We start from the raw sequence: 19950 nt of genomic DNA, 5'->3' as shown, positions 1-19950 counted from the left end.
AGTTCTTTTCTTCCCTTACTGCTGCTAAATGTGCTGCAAGCTGAATTTCAGTCCATGTAAGCTCCTCCACAACCCTCAACTCATCAGGGAATCTTCACATAGGCAAGTGATTGGCCCTTATAAATATTTCTGCTGGTACCCAGATTAGGATCCAATTTCCCCATTTTACCAGCTGCATTGGTTTTTCAGGGCTATGAAAAAGATGTAAAGTCTTATATTTGTCACTAGTCAGTGGCTCTGACTCTATTCACACCCTGAGAACATATTCATACCTGTTGAGTAAGAAGGTAATGTTTTACATAGGTACATTTCAGAATATGATACTAATTTAGGGTTTGTTGCTCAGAATTTTGCTTGCCTTACAGTCAGCTGTTCCCTTTCAAACTGTTCTCTACAGAAATGCAGGGGCACAGCATTCATGGCATGACCACGTGTCAGATACACTTTTTCATGCAATGAACAAAGAGGGGGAGATTTTTCAAGTCAATGACTTTCAATGGGACTTGGGTTCCTAAATGTGCTTGGCGCCTTTGAAATTGTCCCACGGGATATCCGGCTGATGAGCAGACAGTCTGTGCAGGTGCATCTGCGTACATCTCATATCTCCTAGAAAACCACCCTGCCAGCTCCTACCACATTGCCCCTGTCCAGCAAAAACACTAAAAATCTCTTTCTGTAGATCTACCTCTTCAGCCTTCAGTGTGCTTCCTGTGCCCCCATGATTTCATGGGCTGGCCTTGAGGGGACAGGAAACCAAGCAGCTGCCCTAGAGGCACTGAACTGAATGCCCTGTGCTTGCTGTCTGTGCTCCAGGCTGTTGAATTCAGTCATCCACAGCTGCCTTTATTCTCCTGAGAGGATGCAGCAAAGACTACAAGACTTGACGTGTGCGGCCTGGACCCATGGCCCAGCAGCCTTGAAGCAGCCAGAGAGAGTAGCCAAAAAGACAGATGGAGAGTCCAGAATTAAAAATAAAATCATGCTGTAGGGAAAGGAAGGGGCATGTGCAATTTTTAAAGTCCAGAGCAGTAATTCCATTGCATTAATCCTGCATATATGCTGTCAGTCCTTCTCACTCCTCTGAATCCCCAAAGGTCACACTCCACAGGATCTTGTTTCCTATGCATGTTCTTCCCCTCTTCTGCCCTCTAAAACTACCCTAACCAAGTCCTTCCCAGAAACAAAGAGCAGCCCAGGTGTCATGTTGCCTAATTTTAAATCCTTAGCCTCAATTCCCTATACTGAGTCAGGCTAGAAAAGGGCTGCCTTTAGGAAACTGGCAAAGCTCTTGTGACCAGATGCAATTCAGGCTTACCAGTTTTCAACAGCTAGATAACCTGGCCACAATTTTGAAATTCTAATTTCTACTACATTTTGCTTTGGTTATTGATGCCATCAAATAAAACTAAACATTGCTTGAAGTATGTGTCATTATTCAGACTTCTCTTTTTTGCACTGAAAGAAACCAGGCACTAGCAGAGCAGGAGTTAGTTGCAAGAAAAAAGCAAGCAATCCTGCTGCTTCTGTACTTAATAGGGGGCAAGTTCTAGGGCAGAAAATAAAATATAAATGCATGCTTCAAAATGAATGGGACATCTAGTACCCTCCAACTCCTTTCCTTACAGTAACAGAGAAAAAATTCTGGAACATTTTCCTGAACGGGGAAGCAAAATCTTGCATGTAACACTAATTTCAGGACTTTGTTTGTACTGGTCTGGGACATATGAATACACCAAATCCCATTCTCCTGAGCAGTATATTTCTTCTAGCTCTTTGCTCCCTTTCACTCACCCTATCCAGCATGTGCAATTTACATGAGAGCAACTTATTAGAAAAGAGTTGTTAGCCTGGAATATTAGTTGATTGCTACAGTCAAGCTTATGTGCACATATTGATTCTATCTCCTGGTTTTGGTTACTGGTTCATACAAATCTTCTGAAACTTACATTTTTCTGGAAAATTTTTTTCCAGGTGGGGGTCTTTGGCTAAGAAAGAAAGAAAGAAAGAAACTGGTTCAGGTGATTTTGAGAATAAGGAAGATGATATATATACTTATCCAATTATTAAAGTGCTTTGATCTTATATTAAAGGACTTAAGCTCCAAAATAAAGAGGAGCAGAAAACTGAAACAACACAACAACCAAAGAGGAAACCAAAAGAGAGGGTCTGATGCATAAGTACATTGCAAGTATTCAATGTGGTTTCATATCTCTTATTAAAAAACTATTATATTCTGCTCATTTGGCCTAAAATGTGGCCCTCCTTGCTTGACTTCTATAGACACATCAAAAGGTACATCTAGAGCTCCTGTGCCCCTGCAGCATCCACTGGAGCCAAAGAGAGATGAAAATGCTCAAAACTTCTGAGACTTGTGTTCACATTTATTTGGATGCCTAGCTTACAGGCCCACAATTGAAAATGTTGATTCCAAGTTTAAAGTGTTGGCCTCGTTATTTAACTGGTACCCTGATGAATTGTGAAGACATCTTAGGTAAGAGAAGGGACAGAGTCCCCTAAGGATAAAATATTGCCCTTTTCAAGCAAATGGAAGATTTGCCATGGGCTCAAGAGAGCCAGTGTCAACCACAAAATGCTACCCCGGAGAAAGTTGCAAAACTTATTAACACAGTTCAAGTTACTTTTATTAATACTTTTTTGGCTGTCATAACTGAATTTGCTGCTTTTCTGTAATTAGTAAAGGTTTTTTTAAGGAGAATTGTAATAGCAGGATGTCATAATAGTTATTACAGTTTACATTACAATTGTAAATACAACACTAAAATAAATCTCCCCCAAATTTTTACTCTCAAAATAGTCCTTTTCTTTCACAGCCGTTCACAAAAGTAAACTGAAAATATTAAAAATCTATTACATATGACTGAAAATTACCTATAGTGTTATCACTATCAGATATTCATGGATAAATACTTTGCATACATAATACACATGAGAAATATACACTATATTTCTGCAGAGGTTTGCTTCCCTCCTTTCCATTCCAATAAACTCTCCACTTACCCGTCCTCTAGGCCTGTTCTTTCGTTTTGGAATATCTTCTTCCAAGTCTTCTTCCTCGTTCACTTCGTCTGCATTTTCATCATTTTCTAAAACCCTCTGTGGTTGAACAACAAACAGGAATGGTTAGAAGAAAAAAGGAGGACACATAAAACCAACTACTGCTCTTTACCACAGTGACTATGGGTTATTACAGTTGATACAAAGCCAAATCAGATCGCAGTACCTCTGCTTCTCTCTACCAAAGCAAAATTTTCACTCTTTTCCACCCTAAGATCTCCAGGGAATTCCTACTAAAAAACTACTACTGATATCAGTCAACTATGATAAAAAGGTTCCTAAGAACAAATACTAGAAGCACTGAGCACCAATATTCCAAGACAACACAAATATTAGTATGCATAACTGCAGGCTCTGTCTGGGAATTTGTTTGCCTGGGTTTTTTATTTTCATTTGTTGCAATTTAAATTATTTTGTTTTCTTCTAATGTTGAGAGTGCACTTCAGGAATACAAAACCAGTGGTTTTCTCCTTGGTAGCTCACAATCTTCTCTCTTGAGCAAAAATAGAGAAAATTCCTCCATATATTCCAGAATGGATCTAAAAAGCCATGTTTTGTAGGGCTTGCACTACAGGTACAACTCTAATCTGGAAGCAGAAAGTTTGTTGAATGACAATGCTGAGGAATTACGGCTCACAAAACTGTGAGATGCCTGGGCCAGGCAATTTCAATCTTTTAATTTGATCTTTTGAAATGTAACTTCTACAGAACCAAACACAGGCTGGCTGTCCTGCATGAAAACATGTACAAGTCCGATGTCACATGGAAAAAGGCCAGACAAATCACCACAACGCTAATGTGGGAAGAAGTCCCATTGAAATTCCCTCAACCCTTGGCATGTCTGCTAGAAATACAGAAATTGGCCCCAGCCACTCCTGCCATTTATGGTGCTGTGCCATTTTGCAAGGGACTAATATGGAATCACTAACTTACCTTTGCCATGCTAACATTCATTTAAATTACAGCCACAATGCAGAGTCAAATAGTGACATCAAAGTGATAGGAATGTTCTTCATTCTTACTGTATTTGTCCCTTCTCTCTAATTTCTACTTAAAAGCTATTTGAGAGCCAGCACATGGGGAACAGGAGAAAATCAGTCTCTTTCTCTCTTTTCCACATACCTCAAGCACCAAATTCTGAATTTGTGGGAAAGAATACAACAGAAATTTCAACTTTCAAAAAGTCTGTATTTAGGAGGTCAGTTACAAAAGTTTATTCTTACTTTATCGACTTAATTTCTAAGACTAATACTGGTCAGTGAATTTCAAGCAAGTTGTAGCACATCACAAGGATCAAGTGCTTTGCTTCTTCTATTTTTGAATATCAGGAGGCTGTTAATGAGCTCTGACCATCATGAACTACAATTTCACATAATACTGGAGGTGCTAAATACTAGAGGGTGTAAAAGTTAAACAGGTTCCAGTTCTGCATGCATTAATTGAATTCATCTTAGGACTGAAGTGCTTGAAAAATGTACATGAGGAGAGTTTAAGAATGTAGGTAAGAAAATAAGCAAACTTACTGATGTGAGTTTGTATTTTTCCATTTCTTCATATCTTAAAGTATCTCAAAAAATCCCCAACAAAACAGGGGCAACCACATCATATGTGGGAGGGAAAGAAGCTAATTTACAATTATACTACACAACAGTTAAGAGAAATATTACAAAGCACTTTCTTCCTGTAAAATTGAAGCATCAATTTAGGAAAGAGATAATATGTAACCAAGTGTGAATTTGGTGACAATGCCAGAGTAATTACTTTAATCCTTGATAGAAGGGGCATAACCTTTCTGCTTCATGGTCAGAAGGCTACTCTAACTCTTCTCAAACTCTAATCTTCTCCATCAACCAATGGAGATACACATTCAATACCAATTTACTGCAGGGTAAAATTCTCAATCATGTTACATACCAGCTGTACTGCAGGTCCCAATACTTGTATCTATTTAGCAGGGGGAACCCTTATATGTTTTAGCAGAGTAACTTTTCTTTTCCTATTATGTCTTTCTAAAAGTTTCCCAGCCCTAGGTAATTCAGTGCAGCCAAGCACCAAGTCATCTTCTCCTGACAGACCTGTGAATTTGGGAGGATGGCAAGTGGCTGGGTCTCAGGTGGGAATTACAATGATGTCTATCCCACCTGCTCACTCTCACCACCATTGAGGCTGGGCCCTTTAGAGTTACAGCACAGACAAGTACACAAAGGAACAAAGGAGAGATTTGCAATCTCTTATTTGTCATACCGATGAAGGCACTGATTGTGATTTTCATCTGGTACAGTCTAGCTGCCAGGTGCCAAAGTACACACTGAAAGCTGCCTACTAGTGAAGGCTTTGGCAATCATTGTTCTACAGACTGAATCCAGATAAGCTATGCTAGCATAAAATAAAGCAGCAAGACATGCCTTTTGCATCTGTTCTGATGAAACTAGCATCCAGTTGACAGGTCACAGCTACAGCAGTTTAGCTGAAAATCTGTTCTGTTTTTTTGCACTGTTCTGCAATGCCTGGATTTATGTCACTTCCACCATCTCTGAGGTCTCTTTTCTCAGACTGCTACTGGGGATCATTTGGGAGCTCAGATCACACAGCAACATTCAAAAGCACTTGCAATTTCACAAGGATGATGCACCATGACTTCTTGTGACCTTGAAAGCAGGTAAAAACAGAGCTCTCAGCTTCATAGACCCAGATATACTACTGAAGAAGCAAACACAGAGCAAGGCTCATGCCAAGCTTTTCCCCATTCCATGAGCATGGCATGCTTCCTCTTTGATGGTGCTCTTTTACCTGTGCAACTGGGAATGGGAGACCCAATTGTGCTGCCCTTAGCTGTGCAAAATTTCTAACAAATAGAGCAGTAGGACTGAACTCCAGGTAATAGAGATCTGATGTTTATGTTTTTCTGTTTCATTTTGCATGGGACTGACCCCTCAATTTTTTTTCTTCTTCTAGGTATAGATGCAACATTTTGTATCTCACCCAAAATTACCAAATTTGACACAGTGCTAATAACTCTCACTAAAAATCCCTAAAAAGACTCAATGGTGTTTTAGCATCAGCAAAGATGTGCTGCTGTTGGACAGGCCCACTTTCCTAGTGATTTAAGATGTTTTAAAAGTACCATATACAAGAACCCTTTATACTAGCTGAATTCCTTCTTTAACAAACCTACAATTGTGTTTTGGCTTTTAACTGTTGAAGGATTAAATTAAATCTTGACAATTTTTATAACCATAATGCATGTGAAAAGGCAATATTTCTCATACTGCATAACTAATAATAATAATTGAGATATTTAAGATTAAATTTTTTTAGGATATTTGTTTTTCTTGAATACCTCCAGAAGGCCACATACTATTAAAAAAAAAACAGGCAAGGCAATGACATGTTTTAATCTACAGCAGCTGTGAATCCAAATTGAAATCCATGAAACTCACTTTAAATGTGAACCATTAAAATTCAGTTTATAGTTGGGATCCACCTCAGCTTCTCAGTTTTTTTATGTAATTATCTCATAGTGCTGCAAACTAAGTTCCAACATAGGACCTGTGCAGAACAGTTAAACAACAAAGATTCTTGTGACAAAAGAAGCGTGTGAGATACTGATATAATTTTGAGCATCACAGTATAGCACAAAGGTTTGATAACATATTGGCAGTAGAATGACACAACTATCAACAGATACACTGTTTTGCCACAGGACAAGAGACTCTTAGACTTAGAGACAAACTGTAAAATCCAGCCTAATGTCAGGGCACGGGGCTCTCCCTTACCTGGATTTCTTGTATAGTGTCTTCCTCTTTAGTGTCTGTTTTTTTCTCTATTGCCTCTCCACGCAGCAAGGCTTCCAGAGTTGTACTTTCTGAGGTGAACCCATCTTTTTTCAGAGGCAGATCAACTTCTGAAAAACAAAACACACTCACTGTGTGTCTCCCCCAAAGGGCTAACAAGAAGAAGGACAGAGATGTCAAGCAGATGATGAACAGACTTTCAAACTTGTTTCTATCTGAAAAGGAAGATCTTCAAGTTCATTTAACCACTAAGAAACTCCATTTATGATTAATTTCTATCCTATTGAAAACCTGATATCTTTTCATTTTCTGTGCTTGTTTACCGGAAAAAAAGGCTGGATATACTTTGTCAGGAGGAAATAAATGGGGGGAAAAATCCTTCTTCTTTGTGTAAACTCCCTATGCTTTAAATAAAGAACAAAACCCCAACTTTTTAAGATACTGAAATTACAAATATGAAGAATCTGATCTCCTGAAGAAGAAAAGTAGTTTAATGCAATTTAGCATCTGGCACAGTTTATATAGCACAGCTTCAATCCTCATTCTGCTACACCAGGGCATGTTCCACATGTGGGAAAACAGAAAGTGTGGGGGGCAATGAAGAGACCTTACTTTGAAAAATAAAGAGATGTGTCTTGAATCTCCCTGCAATACTGACTAGATAAAATCCCTGGTTGCCTCTAGCTGGCAGTACCAGAAAGAAACCCAGTTATGAGTGCAGAATCTTGCTCATAAAATGGGACAACACCCAGTCACTGCAGGAAGAGCCACAGGCTGGCTTGGAAACAGGCTGGGGACAGAGCTCCAAAGACACTGGATTTATGAGGAAGTTTGATGCAACTTGCTGGAGAAGTGAAGGAGCAGAGCCTTATTCCCCTTTCAAATGCTGCCACTAGATTATGAGGCAATGCAGCAGACAGGCAAATACAGCATGTTAGCTTTAGCAAGATAATAAAATATACCTGGGAAATAATCCAGTTTTCCTTGTACATCCTAGCCTCTACCCCACTCATACAGGGGCTCATTTAGAGCAATCCCCTGGCAGGGAAATATCCTGCACATGTCTTTACCTGACACTGCCAGGCATGGATTTCTAAAGTACTCCCTCCCTTCTAGAATGAATTCCTTTCTCTAGACCGATATATTTACAAGTAATAATGTACAAGAATGATGCTTACAAATCAGCATCTGGTATCCTTAATTCACAGTTCTGTCTGCTTATGCTTTAAGAACTGTGTTTTGTTCTGCCTGAAACTCCCTGCCTTTCTATCACAATGAGCTGTAAATTCTGCAGGGCAGAAATTCATGTGTTTTTAAAGTCTCAAATCACTCCTGCAAACCAAATAATGAATGAGCACTTCCACCTGGGACAGTAACATATAATCTGTTTCTTGGGGGCAGTTGCATACCAGGAATATGTTTGTTCTATATATGAAAAACTTTCAGTTATCAAATGATTCAGCATCCCTGATCTGTACTTCCACAATGTACTTCCTCCAGTCTTCTGAAGTGGGAGAGCATTGCTCAGCCAATAACCACAGAAAATCCAGTAGAAATTCCAGAAAAAGCTATTCTATTCATGGAAGGAAAGGCAGGGTACAAACCATGCAGAAAAACCAAACCACTGGGATTTTAAAGGAAACTCCCAGGACAACCCACACAATGGGATGGGGTCAACTGTGAATTGATCCCCCTTCTCATCACAAGGAGCTCTATTCAATCAGGCCTCTGTTTTCAGCATTAAGCTCTGCATACGTATCCCATTATGGCCCCTTCCCCAACTTCTCCCTTGCTTGAGCTATAAAAAAGACAGAAAAGTCAAAAGAGAATCATACAGATTGAATTTCCCTGTATGAATGCCTAGTACCTCCCTCTGGATCCAGACATTTCAATAGAAAGAAGAGATTTTTTTATGTGATTTATGTGCAAATCCCAATGCTTGAATCTGAAGTCACTGAGGAACCTCCATAATCATCTCTGGATGTGGGCTTGGCTTGGGTTCAAAGTCCTGTGCTTGGGTGCAAAAGGGCATTTGCTCTGTATTTAAAACCTTGAGGGACTGCAAACCCCAAGGGGTCATCATACATTCAGCAAGCAAAGAAGCTTCAAGCAAGCTCAAGGGCATTGGAAACAAACAAGTCCTCACTGTGACAAGCTCTGCCTGTCTCTGGATACCAATACATTCAGCAAATGAATGTGTTAGAAAAGGAAATGAGCAAGGAAAGGCTGAGGGATAAGTGGAACATATATGAAGGTGGAACTACTCTCCATTTGTTCCAGAGATATCAAAAACTAAGTTTGAAAAGAGGGAAAGGTAGGTTTTAAGGTCAAAACAGGCAGCTGTCTTTAATAGGCATGGTTGTTCTGTGTGGCACTGCTACTTCCCAACAACTCCAGGAGGACTTTTCATCCAAAACTCTCAGAGCATTTTCTAATTACTAAATTTAACATCCTACTGACAAGGCGTTGTAAGGTAATATTTTTATTCACAGTTGATGGGGAGACTGAATCACCAAGAAGTTAAGTTAGTGAGCTGGGCATCCAGGGAAAATAAACTCAGTGTCTGCCTCCCATTTTCCCCCTAAGCTGACTGCCATTCAACTCCTTCATTTTATTCTCCACTGGTAGCTTCTATGAACACACTTTAATTCCTAAATAGCTCTAGAAAGTGGGAAAAAGCAGACACTATCTTATCTGGAATGTAAAGTCTACAGCATAAAAACTTTCAGAGGTCCAAAGACAATCCCTCATAGTGAATTCAGTCTCTAATAAACCCAATCCTTCCTGAAGATGGTTAGTCTGTAAAGGGTACAGTAATGAAGACAGGAAATTATGTTTCCAAACCCGTTTTTGAATCCCCACAGATGAAAATCTTCTAAAATCGAAAAGATAGTTCAGGTAACCTACAGAAATAGTTAAACACTACCAGGGATCATTAAATTAATTTCACTAAACCCCTTATTTTCTCTTAGCTATTTAACAATCCATGATTTTCCCACAAAAGAAAGAGAAGTATCTTTTACTCTTATACCAGTACCCTAAAGAAAACTGAGGAGTCAACTCAAAACCTGAAATTTAGTTTTCATGTGAAAGATCAAGGCCTTCCCCATACCATGGGAGCTGCTATTTGGAACTAAGGTGGGGTCTGTTCCACTCATTGTCCTGCTTATGAAGGTACCAGCCAGTGCCTGAAGCTTCAAACAAGGCCAGAGGGAGACTCTTCTGGGCTTAAGAAATTAAACTGTGGCCCTGTGCTTGCCTCTACTCTGATATTGCTCATGCCACACTATGCGGTCACCTCACAAGTTACTGTAGAAGCTGTGAATGTCTGCCATGAGAGAAATGATAAAGAACTTACCCACCCTAATGCTGTGTTTCATCCTGAGAGATAAATGCAATATCCCTTCCAGTTATCCTAAATCTGGCTCTTCTGAGAATACACAGAATGGCCCAGCCTTTTCTGAATTTTGATACACTTTTACCTCAATGTTTTCCCACCCGATAGAGTCCAACAGTTTAACTATGATTTGAAAAGAGTGCTTCACTTTATCTGTTGCCTGCCCCCTTGCTCCTACTGGGGAAAATAGAGGAAAATAGAAGTTCTTGACAAAATTTTTTGTAGTTTCTTTTAATTCCTCTCCTTTCAAGGATAAAGAGTCACAATCTTTTCTATTACTCTGCTGTGGGAAGTTTTCCATATGCTCCTGACAAACCTCTCTGAACTTTCCCTCATTATACACCAGTCTTCCCAAGATACTGCACCTGGCATTTTCAGATGAAACCACATCCCCCATTTAAACAAATGAATTATGGTATTCTTTAGATTACTCCTCAGACTGTGTCTTTCAATGGCCAAGTTATTTATTAAGCAGAAGAATTAGGAATCGTGTAATGGGGACAAGAACTTCCCATAAGGAATACATTCCAGCACTGAGGTACATATTATAATGCCCATCCCTCTGCCCACTCCCCAGGCATATGGACATCTCCCCAGAGTGCTCTGCACAGACCTTCCCGGCCATGATTGCTCTCAATAACTTCATAGTATGGGCAAATCTTTGTAGCTGACAAGATATTCCCACTCTGCAGCTTGTTCATTACTGTATTACACAGCACAGGACCAAGCACTTAAACTTGATGCACCAGCTGTAAGCCCTTATCTACAATGAAAGTTCTTTCTTCCATTGTCTTTTATTTCAAAAGTTTTGATCCAAGACAATTCTCAGTTTCTCTTTGGAGACATAACAAAGGTCTTCAGAATATTTAAGAGAATTGTCAACCCCCCCACCTATTATTTTTTACTAATCATGTAAAGAATTTTGAGAAAGTAGTGAGACGTGCTTTTCTTTGGAAGGAAAATTGTAGTTTGTTAGAACCACCTATATCATCATTTCTCAGGTGCTTTATTGCTTATATATAATTACTGTTTCAATCCATTTCTCAGATGTTCATGTAGAATTTATGTGTCTTTAAATCTTTGAATCACATCCAAATCCTTTTTAAATATAGGTAATAGCATTTGCTACCCACTAATTGTTGTACAATCATTGTAACTTCTAGTTTGTATCACAAGCTCTTCTTCAAACATTACAATTTCAGAGAACATAATCTTTATTACAAGTAATAACTACCAGTAAAGTCATAATTAAAAGATTACTCTTTAATATGAAAATTTTAAGAAGGTTTGGAGATAAATTTCCTCCTGATTAGTACCATAAATACAATAGCACATGGTTAATATAGCAGAAACAAGAAGTAGTAAGAACTATACAAAATGGAAATGCCAAATCAACAAAAGTCATCAATGAAAAATAAAATGTTATTTAAGAATTCTTCCTGTTTTAGTAAACCATCATGTTCTTGGTGCCACAGCTAAATATTGTGCATATATTATAATTCAAATGTGTGTGTGTGCATATAATTATAATTTATGTTTCTTAACTTGGCAGAGTCCCATTCATAGAGATTAAATTAACATGGTTATTTCTGCTTACCGGCTCAGTGCAGCAACCTCTCTGTTTATTAAAGTCCTGAGATTGCAGTGGTAGAATCTGAGCAAGCATCCATGCCAGTATCATTCCTGTATCTGTTTTCTATTGAACTGCTGCCTCCAAAAGAAGCCCATTTTCACAAATCCCACAAAATGGTGGGATTTTTCAAGTTTCAATTTGCCAAAATAGCAAAATAGCTGCAAATTCCTGTCCTTAAATAAGCTACATTTGGTTTACAACGCATTGAGAGCTAAGTAACTTTTCAGTGTCTCTTTGAAACATAAATTAAAAACAATCATCCCTTTTTCTATACAGTGCAATGTATTTGTTTTACAATGGATCATTTCCATCTCCACAGTAGCAGCTGCCACCCAAACCATCATCTCTGTGCACTCGTAAGCAGCTCCATTTCCAGTTCTAATTGGGAACAGAGATACTTATTGGGTGAGTTCCAGCATGATCTATCACGCCAGAGACAGCTACTATGCAAACCAAAGCAATCCGGCTTCCAAAAACCCTCTTAGACAAACACTGACTTTGCACATAGATTCTTGCGTTTTTGTTTCTTGGTGCCATTCTTTTGGAACATAAAAAGCGTCAGAGGAAACTATACATTACGAGTCCATGAAGTGTTGTTTAGGATGGATAAATCCAAGGATATTACCTTAATAACCACTACCTCTTTAAAATCATATAGGTGGTCTAAAAAAGCCACCTAATTCACAGCAAACAGAACTACTGCTGAGTGAATGCAGCCACTAAGCTCATTAAGAGGATGTGGCAGGATGTGTCTGAAAGTGCAGTGCAGTGGCTCAGCAAGCAATTAAATCCCATGACAGTTTAAAATGAGAATCCATCAGTGTCACAAGAGTGTGAAGCCTCAGCATCTCTGCTGTTCCCACCCCCAGCGTTTTATTTATTATGGCGTATTGGGAACATGGGAAGTCAAAAAGATTATAATGAAATATGCCATATAAAAACCAGATTAAGCCTGCTCTTCTTTGGGGAAATATGCAGAGAGAGAAGCTGTCTGTTAGCTGTCGAGTTTGCAAAAGATACCATCTTTTGGGATGGTGCTCTCTGCCAGCAGACAGAGTGCCCCAGGGGAAATGGTGGTGAAAAACCCAGACAAGCAGCATCCATCCATCCATCATACGCTCATCTCCACATCTCCAAGGCACAAATATAGCGGTAGAGTGCAAAGGGTGGGGGCAGGGGGATGGAATCCCTTAAGAAAGAATGGGGAGACAATGCCTTATGTGAATAGCTGCATTCTGTAGCTTTTCTGTGCAGGCACGGCCAGACTCTCCTTAGCTTGTTTGCTTGCTTGCTTGCTTGCTTGCTTGTTGCGTCCATGGCCAGTACAGTGACTTGCTAGCATCCTTGGAACTAATATATTCACAGCAGTGACCAGAACCAGGCATACTAAAGGCAGGGCTCTGCCCCTGCCAGCACAGCACAGCACAGCACAGCCCTTCACTCCTGAAGATCCAGATCTCCAAAACCCTTCTTTCACTACACCACATCCTGCTATCCCAGGGGCAGATGCTTGTGTTATTGCTACTGTGATTTAATGCTGATCTTCCATGGCCCCTGATATCCCACCCTTTTCTCTCAACACTCCTGCAATTCAGCACACATCTGCAGCAAACTTGTCACTGCCAGTTCTACATATACATGGTCCACAGAACCTCCTGTCAGCCCAGCCCTGGGCCTCCCCTGGGACAGATCACTGATAACACAGACTCTCACAATGAGTCCATAAAGCCAAACAAATGTCCCTAGAGAGTAGTAAACATCAAATTCACTTTATTTTTAATCCAAGCTTCAAAATAGCCACGCTGTACTAGAGATTGTAAGGCTACCCCAGTAATTATTTGTCTCTCCCACCAAACCCACTCTAAGCCTCATGTATATTATTGCACTCTCAAGGTAAACTGGGCTGTGGTAAGAACAAGAATCCAACCACTGACAATGATAAACCACTTCTAGAAGACCACTTGAAAATATTGGAGTATTTATTTCCACAGAAACAAACCATTTTGAATGGGAAAAAGAGTTTAGAGGACTCTCTATCCCGTAAAACCCTGACATTAATCTTAGCAGATGTTTGAAATTTTAGGCACTACTGAGGTTTGTTCTAGGGAGCACAAGAAGACCAGAAAATCCCAATGTCTCCCTAGCGCCTCCTCATGGAAGGCTGCTAGTGTTATGATGAGGTTGGGGGAGAGCAGAGTAGGGGGAGAAAGGGAAGACAGAGGAAGCTCTTATGTGGGTGGGACTGTACGCTCTTTTAGCCTGAGCATAACTGCAGAAATCTCAGAAGACAACTTTGAGTTTTAAGACTGGGATTCAATGGAAAGCTTCTATCAGCCCCTAGTTAAAATATGTCCCAAGAAGCTACAAGACAACAGGAGGGAGAAATATGGCTGCTGAAAACTGCAGAGGCCCTTAAACATAAGGTTAGGCATTGTTTAGTTTAACCCACTATCAAAATGTAGTCTTTACAAGCAGCTGTATTTCTCTGGCAGACTAGAATGCCTCTATAAAATCTCTCTCTCAAAAAAAAAAAAAAAAACCAAAAAAAACAAAAACAAAACAGCCCTCTTGTCAGTTGTCTCTTGGAAGTTTTCTGCAGATTTATTTCTCAGCACAGATATAAATCATTGTCACATATAATAAGCTGTACCTGCTTCTCAAAGACTGCCAAATTACAGTATCAGACTAAATGCTGGATCAAGTCACTACCCTCAGGGCTGAAATCCTCTCCATTCAGAAATATCTCCATTCAATAGCATTTTGCTAGCACTCATTTTTGTTCTGGTAACTCTTGCATTTGTGTTCTAGATGGGCTTACACCGCACCACAACTTCTGCAGCAACACTGTAGGCACTATCAAGGGGCAGAGGCAAGATAACTGCTACAATTTAGAGTAAAATATTAAGTAAAAAAACCTATTCCTTTGGGCTTTGTGTCACCCTAACAGAGCTTCTGGTCTGTTGGGAGTAAAATAATAACTTGGGCCATCTATCTGTAAATGGGCATATAGAATCACTCACACAGACAGATGATGGGCATTTTGTCCCCTCCAAAGCACCAGAATTAAATAATTAACCAGACATTTATCACCAAACACCAGTCTCCCCTCCCCACGGGTGGGATAGTCATGCCCACATTGCACACTCTGCAAAGGGTAACAGGGAATGGGCATCCACCTCAAGCAACTGCACTGGATGTGACAGAACTGAATAAAACACTTGTACTGCACACAAACTCATACATAAACCATGTGTGGAGTCAGCCATGCCAACCTTCCTGCAAATTCTGTGAGATTCTGCATAGCTTCTCGTCCTTATCGAGGACAATGGAGGGGATACCTTTAGTAACAGATAAATCTCTGTAATGCAGTTATCTCTCAGCTGCAGTGCACAAGCATCCCAATTAATTCAGTCCAGGCCTAGCAGAGCCGGCACTAAGCCAGAGCTGATAAACCTGCCAGAGCCAATCTGAGTCCTGCAGGGATCCTTGGGAACGGCGCTGTGCGTTCTGCTGCTCTGTGCTGAGGGGGTTTGTGCTCAGCTCTGCCTGGCTCCGCATGAGGGGCAGCTCTGCTGGCAAGGCCTCTCCAACCCCCAGAGTTCTGGGGAGCTGGCAGAGACCCCTGCTCACCCCCAGGCATCAGCAGGGCTGTGGCAGGGTTTATCGGAGCGCTCAGCCTGATGCCAGCTGTGCCAGCCCTGTGCTGCGTGGCCCCTGCAGAGCTGCCACGTGCGGGAGGGCAACACAGCCCTGCCTGAGGCTCAGCCGTGCCAGGCACACCTGGGGCCCCTTCCCTGGCTCACTGACTACTGAGCTGCACACACCAGTGGAGAACAGCAAGGCCACAGCAAAGTGGCAATGATTTGAGGATGGGAAAGGGAGCATCCATCCCAGATGCTGCCTTTGGCATCTCTGCTGTCCCACCAAGTGATGCTGAGCCAAATTCTAACAGAGGTACTCTGCTTTTCCATCATCTGTCAAATGGAGATAGTCTTCACCTATCCTCTGGGGTTTGGTAAGGCTTGTTTAATATTCATAGGCATTCAGGCATTCAAATGAAATGCACCAAAAATGCAAGGTGGTCTTACAGGCTCTCACAAAGACAGATTTGAACATATTTTCTTTCCAGACAAGAAAAACACTCAAAAAGTAGGACTATTTCCACAGATAGCAGATTTCAGTGGCCAATTCACAAATTCCAAAGGACAAAGATAACATTTACTCTATGTTAAGATACATCTGACAGATGAAGCTATATAAATGAGAAATGTTATTATAAGAAGGAAGGCTTGTAATAGAAAAATGGCATGAGATGCTAGTAGGTAGCCTTTCAAAAATGGGAAAGAACAAAGCAAATTATCTCTGAGATGCTCAGATCTCTTACCACAAAAAGGCAAGCAATTTCAAGAGGCCTATAAAGGGTTTAGACAAAAAGGTGAACTCTAGAATTAATAACAGAATGGTAAACAGGAAGATTAATGGCACCAGGGAAAATGCAGATGGTGAAGCCCAGCCTGCAGGCTCAGCAAGCCTCTGAATAGGGAGGGGAAAAAAGGCAAGGTGTAAACAAGGTGACCTTCAAAGCCACGGGAATGCCTGCCAACAGGCCAGCCAGAGGGCATCCCGAGACACAGCTGTGCCATCTGGGGGAGGCTGTCTCATGACAACCGGAACAAGATTTGTCTTTTTCAGAATTTGCAGGGAGGCAATACGGGTAGTGGCAGAAAATATGACCATTCATTCAGAAGTGGCACAATTAAATGCACAGGTAGGAAAAGGACGCCTTCAATTTTCTAAAGAATATACAAAAGAATTCCCTGAATATCCCCAGTCAGAAAGGTCTTGTGCCCACTTGTAAAGCCTGCTCATGCAAGGCGTGGGAAAGGAGAAACTGATTTTCACCAAACAAATGTTTTCCTTGAGGGTTTATGCTTTAAGTTTATGGTAAGAAGGGAAAAAAAAAAAAAAACAACAAAAAAACCTCAGCACATACTGCAAAGCAGCTCTTTAAGCCCATGATGGTATAAATTTTCCCCATCTTGGCATAAGTCTGTTCACTCCAGATGGCACATTTGGGTTGAAAGCAGGTAAAGATTTCTCAGAGATCTCTATGTCCAGTATTTACAGAGTTCCCTTGCTCTGCCTCAGTGCTTAGTTGGTCCTTCTGTATGCCTGGGAGATCTCAATTCTTTGCCTACAGTAAAAACTGGGAGAGAGAAATCTCCTACCACAATTCTGCAGGGAAGCCTAGCTCTGTCAGGCCTGATGCTTAGATCATTGTGATCAACCAGGAAAATTAAAAGGTAAATGCAATCACACCTTTTTTTAAATGCATCAATCAAACACCACAGTGAGGCAGTGCTAAGGGGAACAATGCTATCTCTACATAAGCCTTCTACAGAAGAAGCCAAATATGAGCTGTAATAATATCCAGAGGCAAGAATATTAGGGGAAAACAGAATAAAAAACAACATTACAGCTCACTGTGGGAAAAAAGCAGACCCTAGCAATGGAAGTCCAGCAGCTAGTGTATTCACACACCTTTTTTTCCTTTCAGCCTGGCTCCAAGTACATAAAATCTGAGTATTTCAGGCAAAAAGTGGCCCATCTGAGTTCAGTGCTGAAACCAGCTAATTCAGTGCTGGATGTGCAAACAGACATGTCTGAATGTGTTTTCTTCTGATGGGCTGCATACCAATGAAGATATTGCCATGACCTCTGGTTTCACAGTAGGAACCACAGGCGCTGGATGAGATCAGGCAGCTCATGCAAAGCCTGCACAGCCCTGTGCTCTTACATCAAGCAGGCTTGACTCAAGTGAGCTTGACTGGCAGCAGGAGCTGCCATCGTGGCTCTGGGCATCAGCACACACCTGTATCCAGAAAGTCCCATCATGTGGCTCTGTTGATTGCTTTTTGAATAGAACAAGAATAGAGAGACAAAGTACACATCTGAAAACATTAATGTGGCAGTGAGGAAGGAATCAGAAAAAAAGGAAGAAAAACAGCAAGATGGAGGAAAGGTACTATATTCCTTCTCCCTGTCTGCTGCAGCTAACTAGGGCATGCTTGTTCTGAAAACTGCTACAGAAAAGTCTGAAAAATGGAATCTCTGGGTCTTGAATTATGTCTTTTCAATATCCCTTTCCTTTCTCCTCTCTGCTAACAGAGAAACACTGTAAACTCCCAGACCCTGAAAATATACATTTCCACACCTTACAAAATACAGTGAAAATAGATGATAATGGGGAAGAGAGAGAGAGAGCCATGCAAGGGGAAAATAAAGTGAAACAGAGAATAGCTGCTCTTCTCTCCTTTCCTTCTGCTCAGTTTTCATTTCCCTTTGTTCATCTAACACTGAGCCAAACTAAGCCAAAAGGAGCTGCCATGCTGGGCTTCGAGATTGATGGCTGCAGGCAGACTCCACAGTGAAGAGACGGATGACTGGTCATTTCCCGCGATGCACTGAAAAACATCCATCCTTGCAGCCATGCTGAGGCCATTTGTGCTCCTTTTGAAATGAGAGATAAACACAGGCAGCCAGGGGCACCTGACTGTCCTTCTCCCTCACAAGGACACAGCTCTAGTCCTCTGGGTTCCTTGAGAAGGTCGCTCTGTCCATCCCTGAACATCTGGCTGTGGGATTTGCTAAGTCTCTCTCTCCCCCGGCAATCATCCGTCTATTAGAGCACAGTGCAGGTTGGAAGAAAACGGTGAAGGGAGTGGTGTGACAACCTCATCAATCTACAGCTACACCCTTGGCTATTTAGTGTTCTTTACACTATTCCTAAATGCAGGGGGGGTGGGGGGGACAGGATTGCACTGGTATGAAGGAAGGAATTGTGGAAATGGCAGTGTGGATTGGAGTAAGTCCTTATGACTATTAAAATGTTGTGCATGTACTAAAGCAGTAGGGAACTAATTAAGATTCAGGATTGAAAGGCAAAACAAAAAAGTTGGATGTACTCTTGTTCCATCTGTAGCACTTGCTGAGAGTTCAGAGGTACATGGGGCATCATCTTTAGCAGAGAGAGGTTAATTTTTTATTTTGCCCACTCAGATATTAACAGAAAGCTCCCTGGAAGAATATCCTGTAAGTATATTTATAGTGCCAGCCCTGGTATAGCAGCTTCAGAGCCGCAAAGCACTTAATCCTGAGTCCTTTCTATTTAGTTAATAGTGTCTTTGTTGCTGATGCTGTCCTGGTCTATAGCACTGCTCACAGATGCAGCCTCTGTGTTTCCAGTTCTCCTGCCGTGCTGCTACCTCACTTAGGCAATGAGCATTACATGGCAGATGTATCCATAGCATCACTTACAAATTAGCATCACTGCAGAAATTCCTGTAACCACGAACCTCACTTTGTCAGAGTAGCACATATCTGTAACTGTGTCATTTACAGATATTGCACCAAGGAAATCATGAGAAGATAAAAGCATTCACCATCCCTCAAAAACACAAAGAAATGCTTCAAGTGTTCATATGTAGTTTTAGCACTATATCTGAGCCCACTTTCAAAATTTGTCTTTTGTTCCCATCACGCTATGCTGTTTATTTTAGGCCAGCAACAAAAGGATTTTCACTACAGCTCTTTAGGACATGCATAGGATATTAATCATGACCATATATTTTCCTAAGACCTAAACCACATACTTACCAAGGGCAATCACGTGCGTTCACAAGGACATAATTTCCATCAAGAGGGGTAAAGTTTTCATCCTTTCTCCTACATCAAGAATCATAGCTTTAGCTGATGGACATCACTGCTCTCTGTTGTCTTTATCAGAACTACCTACCTACAACAGCTAAGGTCCCAGGCCTAAATTACCTGGTTTGTTTAAGGGGAACCATGTTCCAAGTGCATCCTAAATGAGATCTCTTGTCTAGAAGACATTGGACATAAAAGCCATATCTACCTATTCCAGTGTATTGCATCAAACCTCCTTCCCTAATGGAGTTCATCACTGGGAAGAGATGCTATGGCAAACACCAATGGTATCAGAATCCTGAAGAATAAAACACCTGTAAAAAACTATTAGTCAATCAAATGCA

At 40.9% G+C, this 19950-nt stretch overlaps 1 protein-coding gene across 3 annotated transcripts in view; it reads right to left on the bottom strand.

The window, feature by feature from the left end:
• The window catches only part of DPF3 (double PHD fingers 3), a 154715-nt gene that overhangs the window by 51912 nt on the left and 82853 nt on the right, over positions 1–19950 (bottom strand). For 2 of the 3 annotated variants that reach the window (XR_008483012.1, XM_054276185.1), the window contains exons 4-5: positions 6852–6979; positions 3019–3114 (exon numbers count right to left, since the gene is read on the bottom strand). Coding sequence is in view for 1 of the 3 variants with exons in the window: in XM_054276185.1 (XP_054132160.1) it covers positions 3019–3114; positions 6852–6979 (224 nt within the window). In the remaining 2 variants the exon portion in view is untranslated. Of the gene's footprint in view, positions 1–1946; positions 1986–3018; positions 3115–6851; positions 6980–19950 lie in introns of all 3 variants that reach the window. The other variant, XR_008483011.1, reaches the window with a different exon arrangement.

The sequence above is a fragment of the Melozone crissalis genome, unplaced genomic scaffold (genome assembly GCF_028551555.1).
Source record: "Melozone crissalis strain CALT ecotype California unplaced genomic scaffold, PUWL_Pcris_2 ptg000018l_1, whole genome shotgun sequence".
Taxonomy (NCBI): Eukaryota; Metazoa; Chordata; class Aves; order Passeriformes; family Passerellidae; genus Melozone; species Melozone crissalis.
Note: the sequence above shows the minus strand (reverse complement) of the source record. Positions and strands in the feature narration are given on the sequence as shown.